Here is a 23,628-nt window from a genome sequence, read left to right as displayed (position 1 = left end):
GGAGGTGGAGGTTCAGGTTCAGGAGGAGTAGTGGGGAAGGGAGGATTGAGAGACTCCTTCTAAGGTGCGGGAAGGTCAGAGTCACTCACAGCTTCTGCAGCAGCCTCGAGTAAGAGGGTGAGGAATTGATAGAGTAGTCAGTTAAAGCCATGAAAGTTGAAAGAGCAATAGTGAGATAAGGGTTTGTAGAATTAGTGAAAGGTGGCGACAGAAGCTGAGAAACAAAACAGCTCAACTCTCCACCAATATTCTGACTAGTTTCAATGTGATCCAAATTGCTGGTAATATTTGGTATCCTTTTTTACTCACTTTGTTTCATAGCCTGCCCTATTAAATGCCATTCTTGTTTAGTAAATACTCCTTGTTCTGGAAAGATAGGACAGCATTTTAAGATAACTTTAGTTAATGCCAGGAGCTAAGCCTCTGAGGTCTTAATTCCTTGCTTTAAAGACTTCAGTAATCTGATGTAATAGTTTTTGACCCATTATCCAGTGTGGAACAGCCACTTACCTCACTGGCCAATGTGGAAGTCCACTGTTCCTTCTCCAATAATTAACCAAATATGTCTTCTCAGGAGCCTTAAGAGCATGTGGGTGCCATATTCTTGTAGCCACAACTTAATATATTCGTGGGTGGACACGAGAAGGAGATTGGAAACTGAGGGAAGTTTGGTAAAGAAGAGAGAAAAAGGAATAAAGACTCAGAGACAAGGAATTAAAAAACATGGGCTCCATCGTGTGTGCTCCTCTGATGGTATTGAGAGAGAGGGGACTGCACATGTTCCCAAACTTTTATTGAAGAATAGTGGGAGGTAGCTAATGAACATGTGACACGGCATAGGTTTTAACATTGGCTCAATTGACAATCAGGTAATCATAGAGGAGGAGGTTAATCAAGCATGTGACTTGGTAAGGAATGTGGTCTAACAATGAGGCACAGGGATTCTTTTGACCTTTGGACTGAATATTTGGAAATAAAATGATCAATAAGTATCATAACCATGTGTCTCGTATATGAGTACTTAGGTTGCAATATCAATACATCAATAATACTTTCAACATGAGAATATACCTAGGATACTACAGTCTTGGGGTGCCTTCTGTTATTTAGACCAGCATTGTATCTAACATTTAGCATCATGGTAAGTACAGGATGCAGTAAGGGGGGGGGGGGAGCAGTGAATAGAACTGATCTTGGCCTCAGGAAAATCTCAGACAATCACTATCTGTAACACGTGGCAAGTCACTTAACTGTTATTTGACTCAATAACTCTTTTGTAAAATGGGGTCACACTTTAGAAAGAAATGACTACAGACTATTATTATTCTTTCCAAGATAGGTAAAAACATTTAGATCTCAATAATGAACTATATTTTAGGAGATTTATTAATGATCATTAGAAATCAAGGAATAAAGAGGATACAAAATAAAAGTCACACCCAACTGGGGCAATAATAAGGGGCAGAGACAGGATGTGAACCAGGGATTGAGGAGTCCCAGCCCAGTGGACTTGTTTCCTGTTGTATCATGCTGGCTCCCAAACATATAACACACATATACCAGTGGATGTGTGTGTTTGTGTGTGTGTGTTAGGACTTTGGTCATATCCTGTGGTCACGGAGTTTCCCTTGGAAGGGATGCTAGACGTCACCTGTGCTGACTCTTGTGTTTCACAGAAGAACACAGAGGCCCCGGAAGAGACAGACACATGTCAGAGGCAGAATCCGAACCCAGGGCCTCTGAATGAATCCCTCATGGGGAACAGCAGGTAGGGGAATGCTTGGCCTTCAGGACTACCAGCACTTCCTTTCCTTCCTCAGCAGAGGACCTCAGAGGGGATCCTGGATCAGCCACTTCCTGTATAACTGTGTCTGAGGATCCCACACAGGATGTTGGGCTGGGAGGGCTGAGAAGGAAGTGAAGGAGAAGGCAGATGGGAGAGGATGGGGAAGGAGGCTGGACCTTTTCTGTAGAGGAGGTTCTTCCTAGTGCCCAGGCCAGAGATAAGGAAAATACAAACATCCCAGGTTACATCCATCCCAAAGTAAGACATTCCCTGTGCTCAGTAGCTGAACTTCCAAAGGAGAATACTCAGCATTCAGGGGGCTTTGGGTTGGGAAAGTTCCTGATCTGGAGAGGGGGAGCCTCAGGGCACAGACTGACATCCATCATTCAGGCACAGGCGCAAAATGATTTGTTCTTTGTTGTTGGCCGAACTAGAGAAAAAAGAGAAAGGACTGGGATGGCAAAGAAGCCCAAACCAGGACTGAGCTGGGGAGTTTGGGTGGAAGAAAGTTCCTGGGAGTGGAGAGTGAAGTGATGATTTCCTAAGGTTTCCCCACACCAGTGATCAAGGTGACTTGGACACTAGGGAGCACTGCAGAGTCTCAGGGAGCCAAGGGTATGGCTAGGACTTCCTGATAGGTACTTGTTTCCAGTTTAATTTAAGAGAAGATATTTTGCCCTCTTGCTAAAACCTACTGAGGGGGCGGGGCTCGGGAGTATGGTGGGTAGGAGAGGAGGAGGGGGAAGGAGGAGAGACAAAGACAAAGACAAGAGAAAGATATAAAGACCAGAGGCAGAAAAAAAGAGATAAAGACAAGAGACAGAGAGAAACATAAAACAGGATGAGAGAAAGAAAAAAACAAGAGAAGATGAGAGAAAAAGAGATTGAGAAAAAGAGAAAAAGAGAGACAGAGTCAGAGAGAGGGGGAGAGTTTTTAAACTTCATGTGGTTCATGTTTATACAGGGTTGGAGATATATTAGAAATGTAAAGAGTAATAAGAGGAAGCAGATCTGAGTAAGGTATTTTAATAGTTTTGTTTCAGATTTCAAACTCAAAGTATTGTTTATGAAAAGGTGAAATTTGGCAAAACCTTGTATAGAAATGCTGTGGAAAAGCAGCTTCTTTTACAATCTGGATGCTGCTAGATTGTAAACTACTTTTTTAAAAAGGTGAAAAAATATACATTTTTAAAAAATCATGTATTTTATCAGGATTGTTGATCACATATTTTAATTATATAAAGCAATTTTTCAAGAATTTTAATTCTCATTTGAGTTATAAATCTAATTCTGAAGCATTTCTGATATTGATTCTCCTTTATGTAAGTAATAAAATAATTTGTATTGGTTATCATAAAATTATAATTATTATGCTACTTTAATTTATATCATAGTACTTTATAACATAATGTATTAAAATATAATATAGTACTATATCATTTAATATTGTATGATATTGATCATGTTAAAGCCCATGAAATATTTAATTTATTATATTTGAAAGGAGAAAAAGATATCTGCTTAAATGTCCTTGTTTTCTTGTAAGCATAAGAGCAAGTGAAATTCTTATCTCCTCCATTAAAATGACTCACTGATGAAAAGGAAAGCAATTGTCATAGGGAGGAATAATTAGGACTTTGTTCATCTCATAGAAATGTTATATTGTATAGCATTCAGATTTTAACCAATAAAGAAAGCTATTTCTCTGAACATAATATGGTTTCTCATTGGGGACACAGGATTCCCATCTCATTGGGGACACAGGATTCCCATAAGCAAAAAATGTCTCCGCCATCATCTTCAGAAAAGAGGGTGCCTTGCCTCCTGCTTATGAAGGGAGTTGATCCTGACAGTTCAGCCGTAGGATGTCCTGAGACCCCATTAGTTGATATTTCAAGAGACAAGGTGGTCTTGGAGACCTCAAATCCTCCCTTATTACTTCATCAGAGGAGTTAGACTTCTGCTCAGACCCAGAAATCAGCCAACTGCATCATGAGCCTGGCAGGGATCAGGTTCCCTATTCCTTCCACATCTTCCTCATGCACTCTTATTGTTTGTTTGGTAAGATCTATATGTGCCAGCAAAAAACGAGAAAGAAGTGAGTGCCAGTTAACCAGCAACTGGCTACAAAATCTGTAATGGATGAATGCCAACAAACAGTGAGGAAGAATGTCAAGCATTAGGATTTCAGAGAAAATGTCCTTATTGTAGTAGTTTTTGCAAAATATGAAATTTGAGTTGTTTAATGAGGGCTTCTCTGTGGGAAAGTCTATGAAGTCTGTACAACAGCAAAATGCCTTTCCTAGTCAGTTACAGGCACTGAATCTCATCTCCAGCATACTATGTCCAGTGTATCGTCAAGTATCAGCTTAAAGTGAAACCATTCCTTTAATTATTCCTTGTTCACCCCTTCATTCTAGAAAGAATGTTGTTCACCACTGAATATTCAACTCTTCTCCATCATTTCATATTTTGTTTTTGACAACAATCATGTGTAAAAACAATATCCAACATTTGTTCAAAACTTTTGAGTCTTGGATTTTCTCTCCCATGCCCAAGAGATATTAAGCAATCTCATATAAAATTTTGCATGTAGAATCATATGAAACACTTTCACATATTGATCCTTCTGTGGAACTAAACTCAAACAAACAACAAAAGTTTAAAAAGTGAAAAATTTTTTCTTTGATCTAGATTCACATTTCATCAATTCTTTCTCTGGAAACAGATAAAAGTTTTGATTATGAGTCCTTTGGGATTGATTTGGATCATTGTGTTGTTGAGAATAACTCAATTCACAGTTGTTCTGCATACACTATTTCTGTCACGATCTGCTGTGGTTCTCCTGGTATTGCAAAATTCAGTCAGGTTCAGTTCTCCAGTCTTTCTAGGTTTTTCCCAGCTCCTCCTTCTACTCATTAATTATAAAACAGCAGTATTCTACTATAATCATATGCCACAATTTACTTAGCCATCTCCCAATTGATGAGTTCCCTTTTACTTTCTAATTTTTATCAACCCAGAAAGAGCATCTTTAAGTGTTGAGGTTTTAAAAAATACATATAGGTCCTTTTCCTTTTTGTGTCTTAATGTTCTCTGGACGCAGTTCAAAATTGCTCCATCCAGTTCACAAATCCACTCAATAGTTCATTAGTATCTCAGTTTTCCCACATCTTCTCTAACTTTTGTCCCTTGCCCTTTCTGTCATAATAGCCAATCTAACAAATGTGATGTGGTCCCTCAGTCTTATAAATTATAGTGATCACCCTCGTCCTGAGGAAAATGCATACAACTTAAGCACATTCATTAGGTTTTTCTGCACTATAAATCCTATAATATGAAGTAAGAGATGATTTTTGGATTAAACTCTTTCTAGAGGGAATTTATCTGGAGCTGGTGTGATCAGAAGACATTTTTTTCACACTGAACAAGCTCTGGATTCTCCATTTCAATTTCTCTCTTCTTTCTGGACATAAGATTCCTATCCAAAAGGAATTCTAACCTGGGAATAAGAGATGATTGTTACCTGGAGCCCTTACCGAATTCAACATCTTCCTAAAGTTTCTCTGAATTGTGGATCCTCTTATGTTAAATAATCTAAAAGTGGCAACTATAAGATCAATCTCACTCATGAGGTTTCCCTCTAGTGAAGAGTTTGTGACATGAAGCAACTGTAGGGTTTATGTGAAAGCCTATCCAAATTGATGCCATTCATAATTTTTCTCTGCAATGTGGGTGCTCTGATGCTTAGTAAGATTACTCCTCACTGTGAAAGCTTTTCCACATTGTGTACCTTCATAAGGTTTCCTCTCCTGTGTGGATTCTCTTATGGGCAACAAGATGGCTCCTTTGTGTGAAAGCCTTTCCATACTGTTTACATTCATAAGGTTTTTCTCCAGTGTGGATTTTCTCATGTTTAGCAAGAGATGTGTTTCTCTCCATTGTGGATTCTCTGATGTGCTGTAAGAGAGCCCCTCTGCATGAAGGTCTTTCCACACTGTTTATATTCATGAGGTTATTCTCCATCATGGATTCTCTTATGTGCAGAAATATGGCCTCTTTTTGTGAAAGCCTCTCCACACTGTTTACATTTTTAAAATTTTTCTCCAGTGTGGATTCTCTGATGTGCGGCAAGATGTTCCCTCCGTTTGAAAGTCTTTCCACATGGTTTACATTCATAAGGTTTTTTCTCTAGTGTGGATTCTCTTATGTGCAGCAAGAGAGCCCGTCTGTGTGAAAGTCTTTCCACACTGTTTACATTCATAGGGTTTCACTCCAGTGTGGATTCTCGTATGTGCAACAAGATGGCCTCTTTGTGTGAAAGCCTTTCCACACTGTTTACATTCATAAGGTTTCTCTCCAGTGTGGATTTTCTCATGGTTAATGAGAGATGTCCTTGTTATAAAAGCCCTTTCACAGTGATTACATTTATAAGGTTTCTCTCCAGTGTGGATTCTCTGATGTTCTACAAGAGAGCCCTTCTGTGTGAAAACCTTTCCACACTGTTTACATTCATAAGGTTTCTCTCCAGTGTGGATTCTCTGATGTCTAGCAAGAGATTCCCTTTCTGTGAAAGCCTTACCACACTGTTGACATGCATACGGTTTCTCTCCACTGTGGATTCTCTGGTGTTTAGCAAGATTGCCACTCTGTGTGAAAGCCTTTCCACACTGTTTACATTCATAAGGTTTCTCTCCAGTGTGGATTTTCTCATGTTTAGTGAGAGATGTTCTTGTTATAAAAGCCCTTCCACAATGATTACATTCATAAGGTTTCTCTCCATTGTGGATTTTCTTATGTGCAGCAAGAGAGCCCATCTGTGTGAAAGCCTTTCCACACTGTTTACATTCATAGGGTTTCACTCCAGTGTGGATTTTCTCATGTTTTGTGAGAGATGTCCTTGTTATAAAAGCCTTTTCACAGTGATTACATTTATAAGGTTTCTCTCTAGTGTGGATTCTCTGATGTTTAGCAAGAGATCCCCTTTCTGTGAAAGCCTTTCCACACTGTTTGCATTCATAAGGTTTCTCTCCAGTGTGGATTTTCTCATGTTTCATGAGAGATGTACCTGTTATAAAAGCCCTTTCACAGTGATTACATTTATAAGGTTTCTCTCCAGTGTGGATTCTCTGATGTGCTGCAAGAGAGCCCATCAGTGTGAAAATCTTTCCACACTGTTTACATTCATAAGGTTTCTCTCCAGTGTGGATTCTCTCATGTCTAGCAAGAGATCCCCTTTCTGTGAAAGCCTTTCCACACTGTTTACATACATAAGGTTTCTCTCCACTGTGGATTCTCTGATGTTTAGCAAGATTGCCCCTCTGTGAGAAAGCCTTTCCACACTGCTTACATTCATAGGGTTTCTCTCCAGTGTGGATTTTCTCATGGTTAGTGAGAGATGTTTTTGTTATAAAAGCCCTTCCACAATAATTACATTCATAAGGTTTCTCTCCATTATGGATTCTCTTATGTGCAGCAAGAGAGCCCATCTGTGTGAAAGCCTTTCCACACTGTTTACATTCATAGGGTTTCTCTCCACTGTGGATTCTCTGATGTGTAGCAAGATTGTCCGTCCTTGTGAAAGACTTTCCACACTGTTTACATTCATAGGGTTTCACTCCAGTGTGGATTCTCGTATGTGCAACAAGATGGCATCTTTGTGTGAACACCTTTCCACACTGTTTACATTCATAAGGTTTCTCTCCAGTGTGGATTTTCTCATGTTTAGTGAGAGATGTTCTTGTAATAAAAGCCCTTCCACAGTGATTACATTCATAAGGTTTCTCTCCATTATGGATTCTTTTATGTGCAGCAAGATGGCCTCTTTTTGTGAAAGCCTTTCCACACTGTTTACATTCATAAGGTTTCTCTCCATTGTAGATTTTCTCATGTTTAGTGAGAGATGTCCTTGTTATAAAAGCCCTTTTAAAGTGATTACATTTATAAGGTTTCTCTCCTTTGTGAATTCTTTGATGTGCAGCAAAAGATTTCTTCCATGTAAAAGCCTTTCCACACTCTTTACATTTATAAGGTTTCTCCCCATTGTGGATTCTCTGATGTGCAGCAAGCTCAGAGTTTTGACTGAAAGGTCTCATTTCTTTGTCATTCATAGAAACCATCTCTACACATTTACTTTTTGAATGGCTAATGAGGTCTAAACTGCAGCCAAAGGCTATTCCTCCTAGGTTACCTTGATATATGGGCTTTTCAGGAGTTTTCTCATTTAACTGACCAAGTCCTACTTCTTCAGGAAAGCATTGGCTGTATTGATTCTCTTGACAACAGTCATTTCCTGAGGACACTTTCATATACTGATTTAGGACTGAACGTTGACTGAATTTCTCTGCAGTGCCATCAAATTCACAGTCACCCTTTATATTTTCATTTATCTTGATATCAGAGTCACAGATTTCTCTCATAATGATATCATGGGGATCCTTATTCACGCATCTTTGGGGGCCAGATCCTTCCACAAAATGTCTCAGCTTTGTAGACTTCTCCTTCAAATCAAAATTAGCCTCTGCTTCTGAAGAAAACAAATTATGATATAAACATAGAAGGAAGGAGTACATACATACACATAAAGCAATATAAATTATTTCCTCTGATGACAGAAAGCAAACCAATTTTTATTCTATTTCTCCAAGCAAAAAAAAAAGTTTTTATGCTTAAATAAACAGGACACCATTTGGTCATATCTGCAAGATGAATGAATTTAGGAAGATTTTCACATACAATAACAATGAAACCACAAAATAGACTTGTGACACAGGCAGGTACAAGATTTCAATCATTTTTCACAACTCATGTATCAGTAAACAATGGAGAAATCACCTGACCAATTTCCTTGTAGCTAGAGTAAAACTCAAACCCTGTGCCTGAGCATGCTTTGTCCTCCATATTAGATTGTTTTTCTCCACTGCCCTTTCTATCTTTCCTAAAAAGGCATTCATCCAATATTGTTATAATTTTGTGAATCTCAGGTAACCTTCCATATATTCTCTTCTCCTCATTTTGCATGCACTACCACATGGCCATTTTTGGTCAATTTCTTGTGCTGCACAGAAAAACATCTTCACTTTTTTTAACTCTCATGAAATAATTTTCAAAATGGAATATAAATTTCCTTTTTCTCTCTACACATTGTGAAAGCAAAATTTAATTGGTATAATATGCAAAGAGATTATGATATTCAATTTGAAATTATGCCCAATGGGCTTTAAATGAATGCATGCCCTTTGATCCAGCAATACCAATACTGGATATGTATCTGAAAGAGATAATAAAAAAGGGTTGTACACCTAATGCAAATATCAATAATATGGAAATAGGTCTTGATCAATGATACATATAAAACCCAGTGGAATTGAGTTTCAGCTATGGTGAGGGAAGTGGGGAGGGAAAGAACATGAATCTTGTAACATGGAAAAACATTCTAAATTAATTAATTAAATAAAAAATTTCAATAAAAAAGGGCTTTACAAAAATACTCATATCCTCGCTCTTTGTGGTGGCAAGAAACTGGAAAATGAGGGGGTAATCCCTTGAATAAGCAATGACTGAACAAATTGTGGTGTATGATGATGATGATGATGGAATACTATTGTATTGATGATGTAATGATGAATTGGAGGATTTCTATATGAACCTGAAGAATCTCCCTGAATTGAAGAGGACTGAAATGAGCAGAAGCAAGAGAACATTGAACACAGAAAATGAAATTTTGTGGAACAATACAATGTAATGGACTTTGCTACTAGTAGCAATCAATTATACAAGACAATCCTGAGGAACTCATGAGAAAGAACGCTATCCACATTGAGGAAAGAAATGTGGGAGTAGTAACACAGAAGAAAAATATATGACTTATCATTTGTATATATGGGTACTGTGAATGTGAAGCTGCCTACCTCTTTTATGATTATAATAGTATTATCCTTTATGATTATTTTAATAACATAATAATCAATCTTAAGTTAATAGTCAAATAATATAGTTTGCTTTGTAACAATTATAAACATTAGCTAAAAAAATAAAGTTTAGGTTAGTATTCAATCTTGTTTACAGGCATTTTGACCTATAACCCAAGATTCTAGTTAGCCCACCACTTGCCTGTTTTTGTATAACACGTTAGCCAGACAGAAGGTGGGGAATTACTCTTTTTTGTATAACAAGATACTCAGAAAGGCACCCAACTGCTGACTCTGAGTATTTCATAATAATTGTCAGCAGAAAAACAATTAGCCTTCAACCTCTTCTTGCAGAGGCCTTGGAAAGGTCAGGATAATAATAGACATAAGTTACCACCCATAGTGATATTTTTTTACACTTTCTATCATTAGAATGTATCATTAATTAAGAACTGTCCATGTGAAAGATTTTGCATCCATTCTATTTTAAGTTTGATTGTATTTTCTGTCACTGTGTCATCAGATTACTTGGCATGAAAAGGCTGTTCTTATAGCTTGGGGTCTCTGGTTCTGATCTTGACCAGAGTTCAGATTTACTGTAACATTGACCTCCTCTCAATAAAACTTTTATTTAGCTTGGAGTTTTGTACTACTGTGATGAATTTTCATCAGAGTACATGATGGAGGGTTTTGGTTTTAAAAGATTGCTCTACTGCAAAAATGAAAAATATAAAAATAGGTATCAAGTGATAATATTTATATATTACCCAGTGGAATTACTCGTTGACTCCAGGAGAGGGGAGGTAATAGGGGTGGGAAAGAAAATGAATCAGGTAAACATGGAAAAATATTAAAAAAAATAAAAACTAATCAGGGAAAAATGATCTTATGCCATTTAGTGCACACATACTAACTATTCATCCTGTTTTTACGATCTACAATATATAATGTCTCATGACCTCCCTACCCTCATCCATCTCTCAGAAAAGGAACAGCATGATTCAGCATTGGTCTGCCAGTGCCCAAGTCTAGCACTCCTTTCACTAGAATAGATAAAAGCACGTATATACCTGCTTTCACCTTACTCACCTGAACAGGAGCTCCTGGGGCCTTTTTGCTCCAGCAGCAATGGTGCTTCCCCTTGCTGACAACAGGAGGTACAATATTTTTTAGGAACTGGAACACCTGGACATAAGAAAGGAGGGTTCAGGAGAGAAAAATTAAAAATTTAGTCCATCTTAAAAGAAAGGGGGTATGAAAGTAAGACCTACAGAATGGCTTCTGTTGTATTCACTCTTGGGATAGTTGCAGGAGGGTGAATTCCATGGGAATCATTTGCAGTCAGAAAATTCCATTTTTATCTCTTGTAACAGAAGGATAGGCACATTCCACAACCTCCATTACACAGAAATGAAAGGTAGCTGGTAGTGAAGGGATAAGAGAGCAGAACTTGGAGTCAGAAAAGCAAATTTAATCCAGTCTCAGAGAGATGATAAATGGGCAGGTTATTTAAACTGTTTGCCTCAGTCGTCTCAACTGTGAATTGAGGGCAATAACTGAATCACACTCACAGGGATGTTGTAAAATTAATGATAATTAAGAACTCCTTTACCCACTAGAGGGCATAGAACAGACATTTTGAAATATTTATTCCCTTTCTTTCTATTCCCATCATCTAGCCTGAGATTTGATGGAAGAATGAAGGAGGAATAAGGATTAATTAGCTAGACTAGGCAGAATTAACTGTGACCTATACTTTTATACTTTCTTTTCTATTTCCTTATTGTTATGGAAATAACAGTCCCCTTACCTTTACTCTCTAAATGTCTACTTGTGTCTGTTGAATGTGTTTCTTGTAAACAAAATATAGAATTCTGGTTTTTAATCCACTCTGATATCTGCTTCCATTTTATGACTGAGTTCATCTTTTACAATCCCAGTTATGACTGCCATCTCAGTATTCCCTATCATCTTGTTTTCCTCCTTCAATACTACACTTTCTCCTTTCACTGTCTGTCCACATGTTTCCCTTTAAATCTGTGAAGATTTGATTTGACTCTCCCCAGATTGTAACAATGAAGGTACTTAACTCTTTCCTGATTGTGAAGATTTAAATAGTAACTCATGCCTATTTTTAGATTTTAATCCCCATAAGTGTAAACCCCCTACTTAAAAAGTTAAGTTTGGAGACCTGCCTATTTTTAGATTCAATCACAAAAAGCGGAAACACAGTACTTAAAAGTTAAGTATGAAAATCTGCCCATTTAAATATAATCACCCAAAGTGCAAATATCCCAGTTAATCATGAAGGGGTGGGTCTGTAACCCATGTGTGTGATAGTGGATGACGAATTAGAATCAACTGACTGACTTCTGGGCAGTCCTAGAGCAGAGCTTCAACTGTGATTGGCAGATGTAAAATTAGGGGAAGGCACAGGAAGTGATGCAAGAGAAAATGCCTTTAAAAGGAGCTCTTAACTTCCTGTGAGAATTCAATTCTTCATGCTTTTGAGTTGAAGCTGGTGAAGAGGGACAGAAGGATCTGATGACTGGACTGACATGTGGTGAGTGAAAAAGCTGACTCTTTCCTGGATATTTTCTGAAGAGACTATCCTCAGGAGAGATTGCCCCAGGTCCTCAGCTTTGCCAAGGCCAGCTATGAACCAACTCTCCTGGTCCTGATTTTGAGCCAGGGGCCAGGAGAAAATTGCTTAGTGTTTAGGCTTACCTTATCCTCTCTCTGATTTCTTACTTCATTCTTTCTACATTTTGTAATGAAATTGTAAATAAAATCTCTTTGGAGTTAATTAAATTCATGGCAACCAAACTCTTAAATAATAAAGTCCAACCCTTTAAAAATTAACCCCATTCTCCCCTTACAAATCACTTCTCTCACTTCCCTTTCCTTATATTATTCTACTCCCTACCACAACTCTTATTCTCCTCCTACTTTTCTTTTAGAGGGCCTTTTAATCACTCCTCCTCTTCCACCTTCCTTATATTATTGCCCTCCCTCCACCACCTTTCTGATTCTCCTTCTGGTCCACAATAGAATAAGATAAAGATTCTATACCCCAATGAGTCTGGCTGGTCTTCTCAATGAGAATAAGTTATACTGATTGCCCATCACCAGTCTCATCCTCCCCTCCACTGTAATAGTTTTTTTCCCCATGTCTCTTTATCTGATAATATTTACCCCACTTTACTTCTTTCTTCTTTGTTCTCTGAGGGCTATCCTATTTTCTACCCCTTAATTTTTTTTCATATACCTTCCTTAACACTTTAATACCATACCTTCTGTCTAAGGATACTTCTTATTACTATGATAAGGGTACCAATTTTAAGTTACAAATATTATCTTTGCTCTAGACATATAAACAATTTGACCTTCTTGCCTCCTGTAAATTTTCTCTTTCTTATTTAACTTTTTTATGCTTCTCTTCAACTTTTCTGTTTTGGTCTGTTCTTTTTCATCAATAATGCTAGGACTTCTCCCTTTTTAAAATTAAATAATGATTTTTCTCCCTGAAAGAATAAATTTCATCTTGATGGGTGGGTAATTCATGTTTATAAACCCAGTCTCCCTGTCTTTTAGAATATCATATTCTGCTGGGAGCCATCAGGCCACAAAGCCTTGACAGAGTCACGCATGGTAGCTGGGGAGACCACAGAGTGGTCCTTGGCGAGATGTGACTGCCCACTCTATCCCCCTTGCATGACTTCTTTCATCAATGCCCCTTACCTATGAATTGACATGATTATTATTCCCCCCTAGTCTCAAAAGAAATAACGCAAGAGCAAAACACATGTACCCTTATTCACCCAATCATCACCAAAAGATCAGACCCTCAAACCCAATCCCAAAAGACTATAATGGGTTAACTTTTACTTAGGCACATAATTCCCATCAAAACTGCAGCTACAGGCCAAGCCCAAGAACTTTCTCACTCACAGAAGCCTATTCTCATGAAGTCAGCACACAAATCAATCCTAGAGGCCCAAGCAATAAGCACAAGTACATCAAGCTTCAGTATGCCTCAGTGACTTGATTACACAAACCAGTAACTCAGGAACTCCCTAGAAATGACCAGTCTAAATTTGAATTGTGTTCCGAGACCCCTCAGTCTCGATGATATGATTGTTGAATTGTCTTCCAAGAACTGATGATTAATTATTCCATTTTATTAAAAGCAGTATGTAATTTTCCTTGATTGTTTGTAAGCTCAAAACTTCTCACAGGGTAATGAGAAAATTAAGCCACCTGTGAAGAAATCACTTCTCTTGTGTGTAACCTTTATTTTGTCTTTAATCACAATATAAAAATATAGAATATTAATCAAGTGATTTGTTAAAAGTTAATGTATCACTTTTCCAATTATCTCTCTTTGATTTTGTATACCTGCCTGCCATGAAAATGAGTATAAAAATAAATCCTAGGCCTGGGAATGTCAGAGCAGCTGTCAAGATGCAAAGGAGTCCCAGAGACATAATGATTAAGCTGTCTTCCATTTGTTATTTTGTTTTATTTAGTTTGACTGATCATTCGCCACCAGTTGAGAACCCTGGAGTTGCGAGTGAGGCTCTACCCTGACTGTGGCAATATTCCAAGCATTTTGATATTTCAATATAGAAGTTCCCAGAATCTGTATAATTAACACTGGGCTTCCATGATATCTGAATTCTTTCTTACTGGCTTAATGCAGTACTTTCTCCTTAGCATGGAAGTTCTTAAATTGGGCTATAATATTCCTGGGAGTTTTCATTTGGGGATTTATTGCAGGAGGTTATCTGTGGATTCTTTCCATTTCTCTTTTCACCCAATTCTAGAATATTAAGGCAGTTTTCTTTGATAATTTCATATAATATGACTTGTTGGCTTTTGGGGGATGGGGTGAGGAGGGGTAGTTTAATGAATTTTAGATTGTCTTTCCTGCATCTATTTTCCAGGTCAGGTGTTTTTTTTTATTCAGATATTTCATATTTTCTTCCAGTTTTGAAATCTTTTGATTTCATTTCATTGTTTCTTGATGTCTCATGAAGTTATTATCTATGATATGCCCAATTCTAATTTTAACAGAAGGATTTTTCCATGACCTTTTGATCTTCCTTTTCCATGTGGTTCCTTTTACTTTCCCTGGAACTCTTTTCTACATTGGATTTTTTTTACGCCCATTTGATCAACACTGCTTTCTATGAAAGGCTTTTCTTTATTTCATTTTTGTGCTTCTTTTGCCACTTGATCAATTTTCCTTTTTTAGTTCTTATTTTATTTTTGCAACACTTTTATTTGTTTTCCCCATTTTTCTTCTGTTTCACTCATTTCAATTTTAAATTCCTTTTTGAACTCATCCAGTACCTGAGACCAATTACCATTATTGCTTGATGTTTAGCATGTGGAGAATTTTATATCCCAATTCCCAGCTTACCATATGCTTTGGTCTTCTTTGCCTCTCAGATATTTTCTATGGTTAGATTTTTCTTTTGCTATAAAATCCAGTACATATGGTTTGGAATAAAGACATTCCCTTAATAGCAGATTCAGAGTGAACAGTGGAAATTGTCCTTACCGACTGAGAGTAGATTTTGTACATTCTCCAGCATGACCTCCTGGTACAGCTCTTTCTGAGAATGGTCCAATAGGCACCACTCTTCCTGTGTGAAGTCCACAGCCACATCCTTGAATGTTATTAACCCCTAAAACAGCAAAAGTTATAAAATTCAGAGCGGAATCTTCAGAATCCATCTAGAAAGACTCTCATCCACTTACTAGAGAAAACTGAAGCAAAGAAGGGATTTACCCAAACTTGTAACCTTGAAGGGTGTCAGAGTCAGCACTCTGACCAATCTTTCAATCATCGAGAACCAAGTGTAATACTGACAAAAGCATTTTGTTTCTAAAGTGAGAATCATGTTGGGAAGAGTAAAAAAAAATCTTACTCTGAAATACTTTTCCATGTGGAATCACGGAGATGGGAAATGCTTTATGAGTGACATAGAAGATTTTGTGGAGGAGACATAGAGAAGGTGATCTGAAATTCCTCCTCACAAGAGTCAGAATTGATGTGGTAAGAACATTTTTTGAAAAGTTTTTGAGAAGGTAGCATACACTGTATATTCTAGGGGGAAAACGTTAGTAGGGATCAATGAGGAGATAACAAAGAAAAAGGAATGCTCTATTTAATTTCCTGAAAGTCTGAAATACTTTTATCTAGAAGAAAGCCTAAAGAGGAGTCCATACAGTTATATGGGATCAGACTGATTCTAGCTATGTGAAGACTCTCATACTTGTGCTAAATTGAGAATGTGGCAAAAACTAGGTATGATGTGCTGTAGCCAAAATATTGTCTTTGCTTTATGATAATTTTGTTACTGGAATACAGTCAGTCATTTTTTGTTTACGTACACAGGAAGAAGAGTAAGTATGATGAGGAAAAGAATGGTGTTCATCTTTTAAAAACATTTTAGCGATAAAATTATTCAAAAGCTATTGAAAGTGTAATGACTGGAATTCTCAAGAAACAGAATTTCTTCTTTTGAAATAAATAATTGACGGGTCATTTAATGTGGTCAGTTGACACTCTCCAAAATCTAAAAGAAAGAAAATGGGCAGGATGAGCTAATATAATAAAAATGGCTGTCCTACCTAAATTAATTTACTTATTCAGTGCTGTATCTATCAAGCTACCAAATTTTTTTTATAGAATTAGGAAAGCTTATAGTAAGATTCAGCTGGAAGAAAGAAAAGATCAAAAATACCAAGGGAACTAATTTAAAAAATGTGAAGGATGTTGGCTTAGCAGTACCAGATTTTAAACTATACAAAAAGCAGTGATCATCAAAACAATGTGGTACTTGCTAAGAGACAGAAGAGTGGATCAATGGGAAAGACCAGGGGTAAAGAACTTCAATGATAGAAAAACAGTAATTTTCTCTTCCAATCTAGGTCTTCTGTCTCTCCCTCCCTGGTTAGCTCACCACTCAGGCCTGGGGGCCATCAGACCACGACGCCTTGACAGAGTCACACATGGTAGCTGGGGAGACCACAGAGTGATCCTTGGCGAGATGTGACTGCCCACTCTATCCCCCTTGCATGACATCTTTCATCAATGCCCCTTATCTATGAATTGACATGATGATTATTCCCCCTAGTCTCAAAAGAAATAATGCAATAGCAAAACACCTGTACCTTAATTCTCCAAAATATCACCAAAAGATCAGATCCTTAAACCCAATCCCAAAAAGACTATCATGGGTTAACTTTTACTTAGGTACATAATTCCCATCAAAACTGCAGCTACAGGCCAAGCCCAAAACTTTCTCATGAAGCCAGCACACAAATCAATCATAGAGGCCCATACTATAGGTACAGGTACACTAAACTTCAATATGCCTCAGTGACTCAATTACACAAATCAGTAACTCAAACTCCCTAGTAAGCCACCTGTGATGAAATCATTTTGTGGGCAACCTTTATTCTGTCTGTAATCACAATACAAAAATATAGAATGTTAATCAAGTGATTTGTTAAAAGTTAATGTATCACTTTTCCAATTATCTCTTTGATTTTATGTATCTGCATGCCAAGAATATGGATATAAAAATAAATCCCAAGCCTGGGAATGTCAGAGCAGCTGAGATGCAAAGCAATCCCATGGCTGTTATGATTAAGCTGTCTTCCATTTCTTATTTATTTTGACTGATTGTTTGCTACCTGTCGGGAACCCTGGAGTCACGCGTGAAACTGGATCCTGACTGTGGCAACTCCGTCCCTCCCCTGAGGTCTCACATTCATAAATAACAGCTGAGGAGGGGATCTTTGGAGACCTGAACTCCCCCCTCATTACCGTCTTGCTCTTGCTAAAGGATGCTATTTTAATAACTGGACATTTTCAGAAGAAATCTTTGCCCTCACACAAGCCCTCCCAGACAGATGGGAGTCCCTCCCTCTAAGGACGGAAGCAGGAGGGTGCTGAGCCCTGAACCTCTGAAGCCTACTCTGGGCCACCAACAGCCACAGCATCCTGCTCAACTCAGCCTACTGGCTGCTGGTGTCTCACAGCAGCTGCTGCCCATTGAAGGGAGCCCAACATCCCCCACACTGCCTGTGCCCTGGAGGACAGCTTGCCGGGGTTCACTTCATTTACATAAAGCTGATCATCAGGTTTGCTTCTCTGACGTTTGTGGTCCTACACTGTAAACTGATACCTCCAAACTGAGCCATGGCACCTTCCTCATTCTCAGGGAGCCTCTCGTGCTCTGAAATGGTGTCACCGTCCTGGCAGGTTTCTGTCCTCCCTGACCAGCTCCTGTAATGGCTGCCTGAAGTCGGGGAAAGCATCCAGAAGCTCCAGTTATGGGGATTCGGGTAACTAGAGATGTCACTCCAGGGTGGATGAATGGCAGCGCCTGGGCCTGTCTGGCTGGAACCTGGGCTGCTCATTCAGGCAGGGGCTACCAAGGCCGGGAAACCCCCAGAACACAGTGGATGTGGCGGCAGCCAGGGCTGACCCTGGAGCTTACTCTGAGGACAAGCAGTGATGGCGCCCCTGGAGGCCTGGCAAAGACACAGGTCTGAGTTCTGCTGGATTCCAGTCTTGGCCAGGGCTGGGGAGGGGCTCTCACCTGGGAGGGGGGCCTCGGGGTCCCAGGGGCCATTCCCTCTGGCTCTGGAGTCTCTGCTAGGGCCAGACTGTGGTCCTTCAGAGCATGGAGCCCCAAGGTGGGGAGACTTCCTCTTCGGATGCCTGTGGGGAAGGAGAGAGGGGGAGGGCTCAGAGGAGCTCCCAGGGCCCTTCCCTGGTCTCAGGGGTGACCCTCCTCAACAGTTGTGACACGGAGCCTCAGGCTTGGAAAGGGCCTTTGTGATAATTAATATGAAATTAAATTATTAAAGTGCCTGCAGTTCTACTTCCTGTCTGCAGATGGCGCTACCCTGGTGTGTCCTGGCTCTGGGTTAGGGTCTCCCAGGGCTAGAGGGCCGCTTGTCCTAAAGACTAGGAAGAAAAAAATGGTGTAGGTGCAGACAGGCCCTAATATACTAGCCTTTGAATGGGGGGCTGGAAAGCCTCAATGTGAGGCTAAAGGTGGTCCTGGAAGGTTTGGGAGGGGGAAAAAAGAACCAAGAAAAAGAGGCTTTTTACTTAAGGCAAAATGAAACACTCTTCCTTGTAGGTAAGACCCCCTCCCCCCCCCCCAGGGTCCAGCCTGAGTGACCAGGTGCTTCCAAGTGGGCCTACAGGGTAGGGGGCTGGGCACCAGCTCTGAGGAGGCTCTACTGGGGAAAGAGGGAACCTCTTCACTGAGCTGACCTGGGAGGGCAAAAGGGCACAGGCTGTGTGCAGGGTCCTCATTCGGCCCTGAAATGCTTCTCAGGTTAAGGGAGCAGCTTTAGGGATCTTGTTGCTGCTTCCCCAAAGCCCCACCTCCTAGTAAAGCTAATGCTAGAGGCAGGAGGGGGCTCAGAAAGGGCCTAAAAGAGAAAAACCAACTCCCAGGAGGAAGAGGCTCTTCTGTAAAGGGCTAGAATTGCAGTTGGGTCACACCTGGTTTGGGGTGAAGAAATCAGGGCTTAATTCCCAAAACCTGCTTCTTCTTGGGGGGGGGGAGCTACAAGCTGAGCTTGTTAACCTCCCCCAGTACTTGGCTCCTTCTCTCCAATCCAGAGTTCCGGGCCCCCAGGTAGCAGCTTTGATCTGTCCTGGTTGCTGAGTCTGGTCCACACCCTGGAGTTTTTTAGCCAATTTAACTTAGCTGCTAAGACATTTACTGAAGAATAATTTAGAGAGTAAAAAGTGAAAAAGCTGAAGAAAATGAGGATACTTGTCTGGCCTTCGTGGTTGCCCAGTTGTAATAATTAACATTACATTATCAGGCTGTTAGTAGCTTTAACAATTTAATTTAATCAAAGTAGTGATAGTCAAGAGAGGGAAATGTGGGAAAGAGCTAGAGAGCAGCTTAGCTAAATACCCTCATTGCTGTTCTGATGGACTGAAGCTCTCCACCACCACTTGTCCCTTCAGGTTCCAACCTCCAGTCAGGAGAGGGTGCCAGTGGGAGAGCAGGGCCTTGGCCTCCCCTTTATAAGCAGTTTTCTCCACCCACTGGCTAAACTTGTTAACTTCCCCCAATAATTAACACCTTCTAATCCAAGAGAAAGCTAAAAGCTAAAATCTTGTTAAATAACCCCAATATTTAACACTAATATAAAAGAAAGCTAAAAGCTAATCACAGGTGGGTCACACACTGACCTCCCCCACTTAAGGATAAGCGGGGTGTGCACATGCTTCTGGTGATTACATCTAAACTTGGGCAGGGGAAGAGTTAACCCCATCTTCACATGAGCTGGGATTCCTGTAGACTTGGAGGGCCTCTGGGGGCCCTGTACCTCCTTTACTGTTTCACAGCATAGCAAAGAGGCAAATATGTACTGGAGGATAATGTCTGCATGACCTACATCATATTACTACCTTCCTAGAGAAGAGGGAAGAGGGAGAGAGAGAACATCGAGTGCAAAATGTCAGAAAACAAACTTCAGAAAGGACTGTTTATGGTTGAATGGCTGTCCTTAGGTTCTGCTCCCTCTATGTCCCCCGGAAATGATAGTCATCCTCTTATCTGACTGCAGGTTAAATATGGTTTAATAATTATAGTAAATCAAGAAAGGGGATAGGTAAGTGGGAATAGGAGAACTTTGTTGCTTCTGCAGTTAAGCCAAGCTGGCTCAGCTTCAGCTTATCTATCTTCCTCTTAACTAGTCACTATCTCTACCCTACTAAGCAAAAGGCAAGCATCCTTCTTGGGAGGGACAAGGGATGGAAAGGATCTTCAGGGTGACCCCCTGAAGTTAAGGGATCAACCCCTTTCAGTAGCTTACTTTTGTCTTGTTCTTCCTCAAATGTATGCTCTCACACATACAAGAACCTTTTTCTTCTCCAGGTTAAGGGAATGGAGGCAAGGTTTTTCACAAGTTGGGATATAGAGCTCCTGGTCTTTTCTCCACACTCAGCCATGTTCAGAGGGAAAAGACCATTTCTGTTATCGGTTTCTCCCACAGTCCTCTTCTCTCACTCCAACTGTCACTGCCCCTCCTATTACATTCCAACTGATGTCTGCTCCGTCTCAGTGGGCAAAAATGCAAAAGCTTGATTCACAATTTTCCTTTCCACACTACCAAGCCGGAGAAATCACTAACTCACATTGCTTAGCCTTTCCAGCTTGTCTTAGAAATGATACAAAGACCAAAGGTAAGGGATAAATTAAAAAAAAGAAAAAAGAAAAAAGAAAGTTGTCGATTGTCTCCATTCTTCCTATATAATGAGCATCTGTTCTTGATATCCCTTGGATAGGAGACCTGAAAAGTGAAACTTGCCTCAAATCTGTTTCCCAGCTAAGGGCTTCCCTTTTAATTATAAATGCACTTAAAAAAAATAAGAACTGTTCATTTTATGTTCTGTAATCTACCCTGTCCCCTGGGTGGAGAGGAATTCTTCCCCTCTCCATGACTCCATCTTCTTCATGGCTCCTCTGATTTGAAGTGACCTTTCATATCTAAGTCCTGCAGTAGGAATCAATCCTGCTCTACAGTGTGAGATGCTGGTCTTTCACTTGTCCACTCTCTCTGTAGGCAAGGGCTTAGCCTCTGATGAACCATCTAATCAGGTATTTACCAGTTTTAGATATCTTAGGGTGTTCAAGGGAGGGGCTGAATAATGAGCTCCTCAAACTATTTGTTAAACTGCCTGAGCAAGATCTGAGGTCTCTGGCCATTTGAGAGGACCACTGACCTACCTTCATAGGGTCACTTCATAGGGATGATGCTGGTCTAACCCATAAACTGATGTTTCTTACCCCAAGTCAGTCTCTCAAGATCATTTCAATCATAACAGTAGGAAGCATCTGAGACAATGTGAACCCAAGTTGTCCCCACTTCTAAGCCAACGCCCAGTACTTCATATTTTCTGCCTTCCTTTACTCTTTTCTAAATATCAATTTGAATTAAAAATGAAGCCACTACAGTGTCAATGTTTTCTCCTACTGTCTTTTCTAGGACACATGTACTCCAAGGAGTAATACTCCTATCAAAGCTGGCATTCCACAGGGAATGAAGGCTTACAAAGTATTTTACAAATATTTTCTCACTTAATCCTCCCATCAACCCTGAGACATAGCTGCTCTTAATACCCCATTGTACAGACAGGGAAGACCAACTAGAAGGAGGTTAAATGACTTGCCCAAGATCATTAAGATGGTACTGAAGGATTGCAGCTGTTCAGTTTTTCTGGTTCTGTCCAATTCTCTATGAGCCAATTTAAGGTTTTCTTGGCAAAGATACTAGTCTTCCTCAAGCTTATTTTTACAGATTTTTACAGATGAGGAAACTGAGGCCAAAAGGGTTAATTGACTTGCTCAGGATCACATAGCTAGTAAGTTTCTGAGGCCAGATTTGACCAGACTCCTGACTTAGAACTCTTTCCCTTGTACCAACCTGCTGCCCATTGTGACTTATTAGAATTTTTATTTTTCTGACATTCACTTTTTAAAAATCACTCATGTGGCCAAGTAATGAATTCTGTCTCTAATCTCTAAGGGCAGAGATTTGAGGACTAGAGAGGCTCTTTCCCTCCCTACTTCCCTCCACTTGCAGAATGGGCACAAGAAGGCAAACTCATTTTTGTTCCCAGAGTTTCCTTTTCTCCTTTGCATTTATCCAGCTCTGAATACTGACTAAAACCTGGAGTGGACGTTGAGAATGTAGGATATGATCACTGTATTTTTTCAAATGAACTAATTTAAGCCTCATTCATTTTCCAGAAGATATGTACCAAGAATAAGTTAGACCACATATAAGTAGTCCACAGCTTAGTCTATGTTCAGATACAGTTCATGTCAGGCTCCCTAAATAACTCTAGTTATGCTAAACACTAATTATAAATTGCTGAATCTTTTACTATTTACATATGAGAAATGTGTTTTAATATCTGAACACCTTTTGTACACCTGAATTACACTACATATTTAATGCCTTTTACTTTACTTTTGGGGGAAGCCCTATACATGACACAACATCTAAGCTTTGATGCATTTGTTGCTTGGACCAAAGGGTGGAGGGTTAAGGAGGCCAATATTGTGAGAAAAGAGATTTTTGCTTCCTTTCTGTTTGAAGATGGCAGGCCTAAAGACACAAATCTAGACCAGAGGGGCTAGTGTTACACATGAATTCAGCAACATTTTCTTAATTTTCCCCCTTCAGTCTTTGCAAGGAAATATTGATTTAGAAGAAATAGAGAGAAGGGCATGGGCTGCACTATTTGCTCTTACATGACAAGGTCTGTCTTTCTTAGTGGGCTGCCTCCAACTTTTCCTCCTCAAATCCATAAGTTCTTATTCATTTATCTTGTATACATTTTATTCATGCATTTTATATTCATGAATATGTGTCTTCCCTGTTTGAGTGTAAACTCCTTGAGGTTGAGGACTGTTTCATATTTGTGATTTATATCCATGAAATATAGCTCAATGTCTTATATATAACTTGTCATTAATAGAATTTAATTAATTGATCAGATGCCTGGGGTTCCTCTCAATATCAATCTTCAAAAAAATTGATTGACTTTTTTGGTGCTCTCAAAGAGGAGATTCTTTTTTAGGTATGAATTGTATTATATGACCTCCTAAGACTGTAGTGAAAATTCTCTAAATGTTTGCAAGGAGACTATTACAAACACAGAAATAAAGGTGGTGAAGTGAAGAGAATATTGGAACTGGAATCTGGAAGACTATACTTCCTGAGTTCAAATCTGACCTTATGTACTTCCTGCCTGTATAACCATGAGCAAGTCACTTTATCCTGTTTGACTCAATTTCCTCATCCCTAAAATGTGAAAGGAAATTCTTGGTTCTCTTTGTCTATTCTGAGTTTGCACTTGTGAAAAGG

General features: G+C 39.4%; 1 protein-coding gene across 1 annotated transcript; it reads right to left on the bottom strand.

The window, feature by feature from the left end:
- Window positions 1-1,168: 1,168 nt before the first annotated feature.
- On the bottom strand, window positions 1,169-20,938 carry LOC103098772 (zinc finger protein 420). The gene is made up of 5 exons (XM_007490767.3): window positions 19,662-20,938; window positions 18,318-18,439; window positions 15,263-15,389; window positions 10,786-10,881; window positions 1,169-8,312 (listed from the first exon to the last, which is right to left on the bottom strand). The coding sequence occupies exons 2-5, from the start codon at window positions 18,348-18,350 to the stop codon at window positions 5,962-5,964; spliced, it is 2,607 nt and encodes an 868-aa protein (XP_007490829.2). The 5' UTR covers window positions 18,351-18,439; window positions 19,662-20,938; the 3' UTR covers window positions 1,169-5,961.
- Between the last annotated feature and the right edge of the window lie 2,690 nt (window positions 20,939-23,628).

The sequence above is a fragment of the Monodelphis domestica genome, chromosome 3 (assembly GCF_027887165.1).
Source record: "Monodelphis domestica isolate mMonDom1 chromosome 3, mMonDom1.pri, whole genome shotgun sequence".
In the NCBI taxonomy this organism is placed as follows: Eukaryota; Metazoa; Chordata; class Mammalia; order Didelphimorphia; family Didelphidae; genus Monodelphis; species Monodelphis domestica.
Note: the sequence above shows the minus strand (reverse complement) of the source record. Positions and strands in the feature narration are given on the sequence as shown.

Coding starts and splice junctions, on each gene's coding strand:
- LOC103098772 (XM_007490767.3), bottom strand. CDS start 18,350: ATGGCCCCTGGGACCCCGAGGCCCCCCTCCCAG. Junction 15,390..18,317: donor CCCCGAGGCCCCCCTCCCAG/GTGAGAGCCCCT, acceptor TTGCTGTTTTAG/GGGTTAATAACATTCAAGGA. Junction 8,313..10,785: donor CCCCAGGAGCTCCTGTTCAG/GTGAGTAAGGTG, acceptor TGTTTTCTTCAG/AAGCAGAGGCTAATTTTGAT.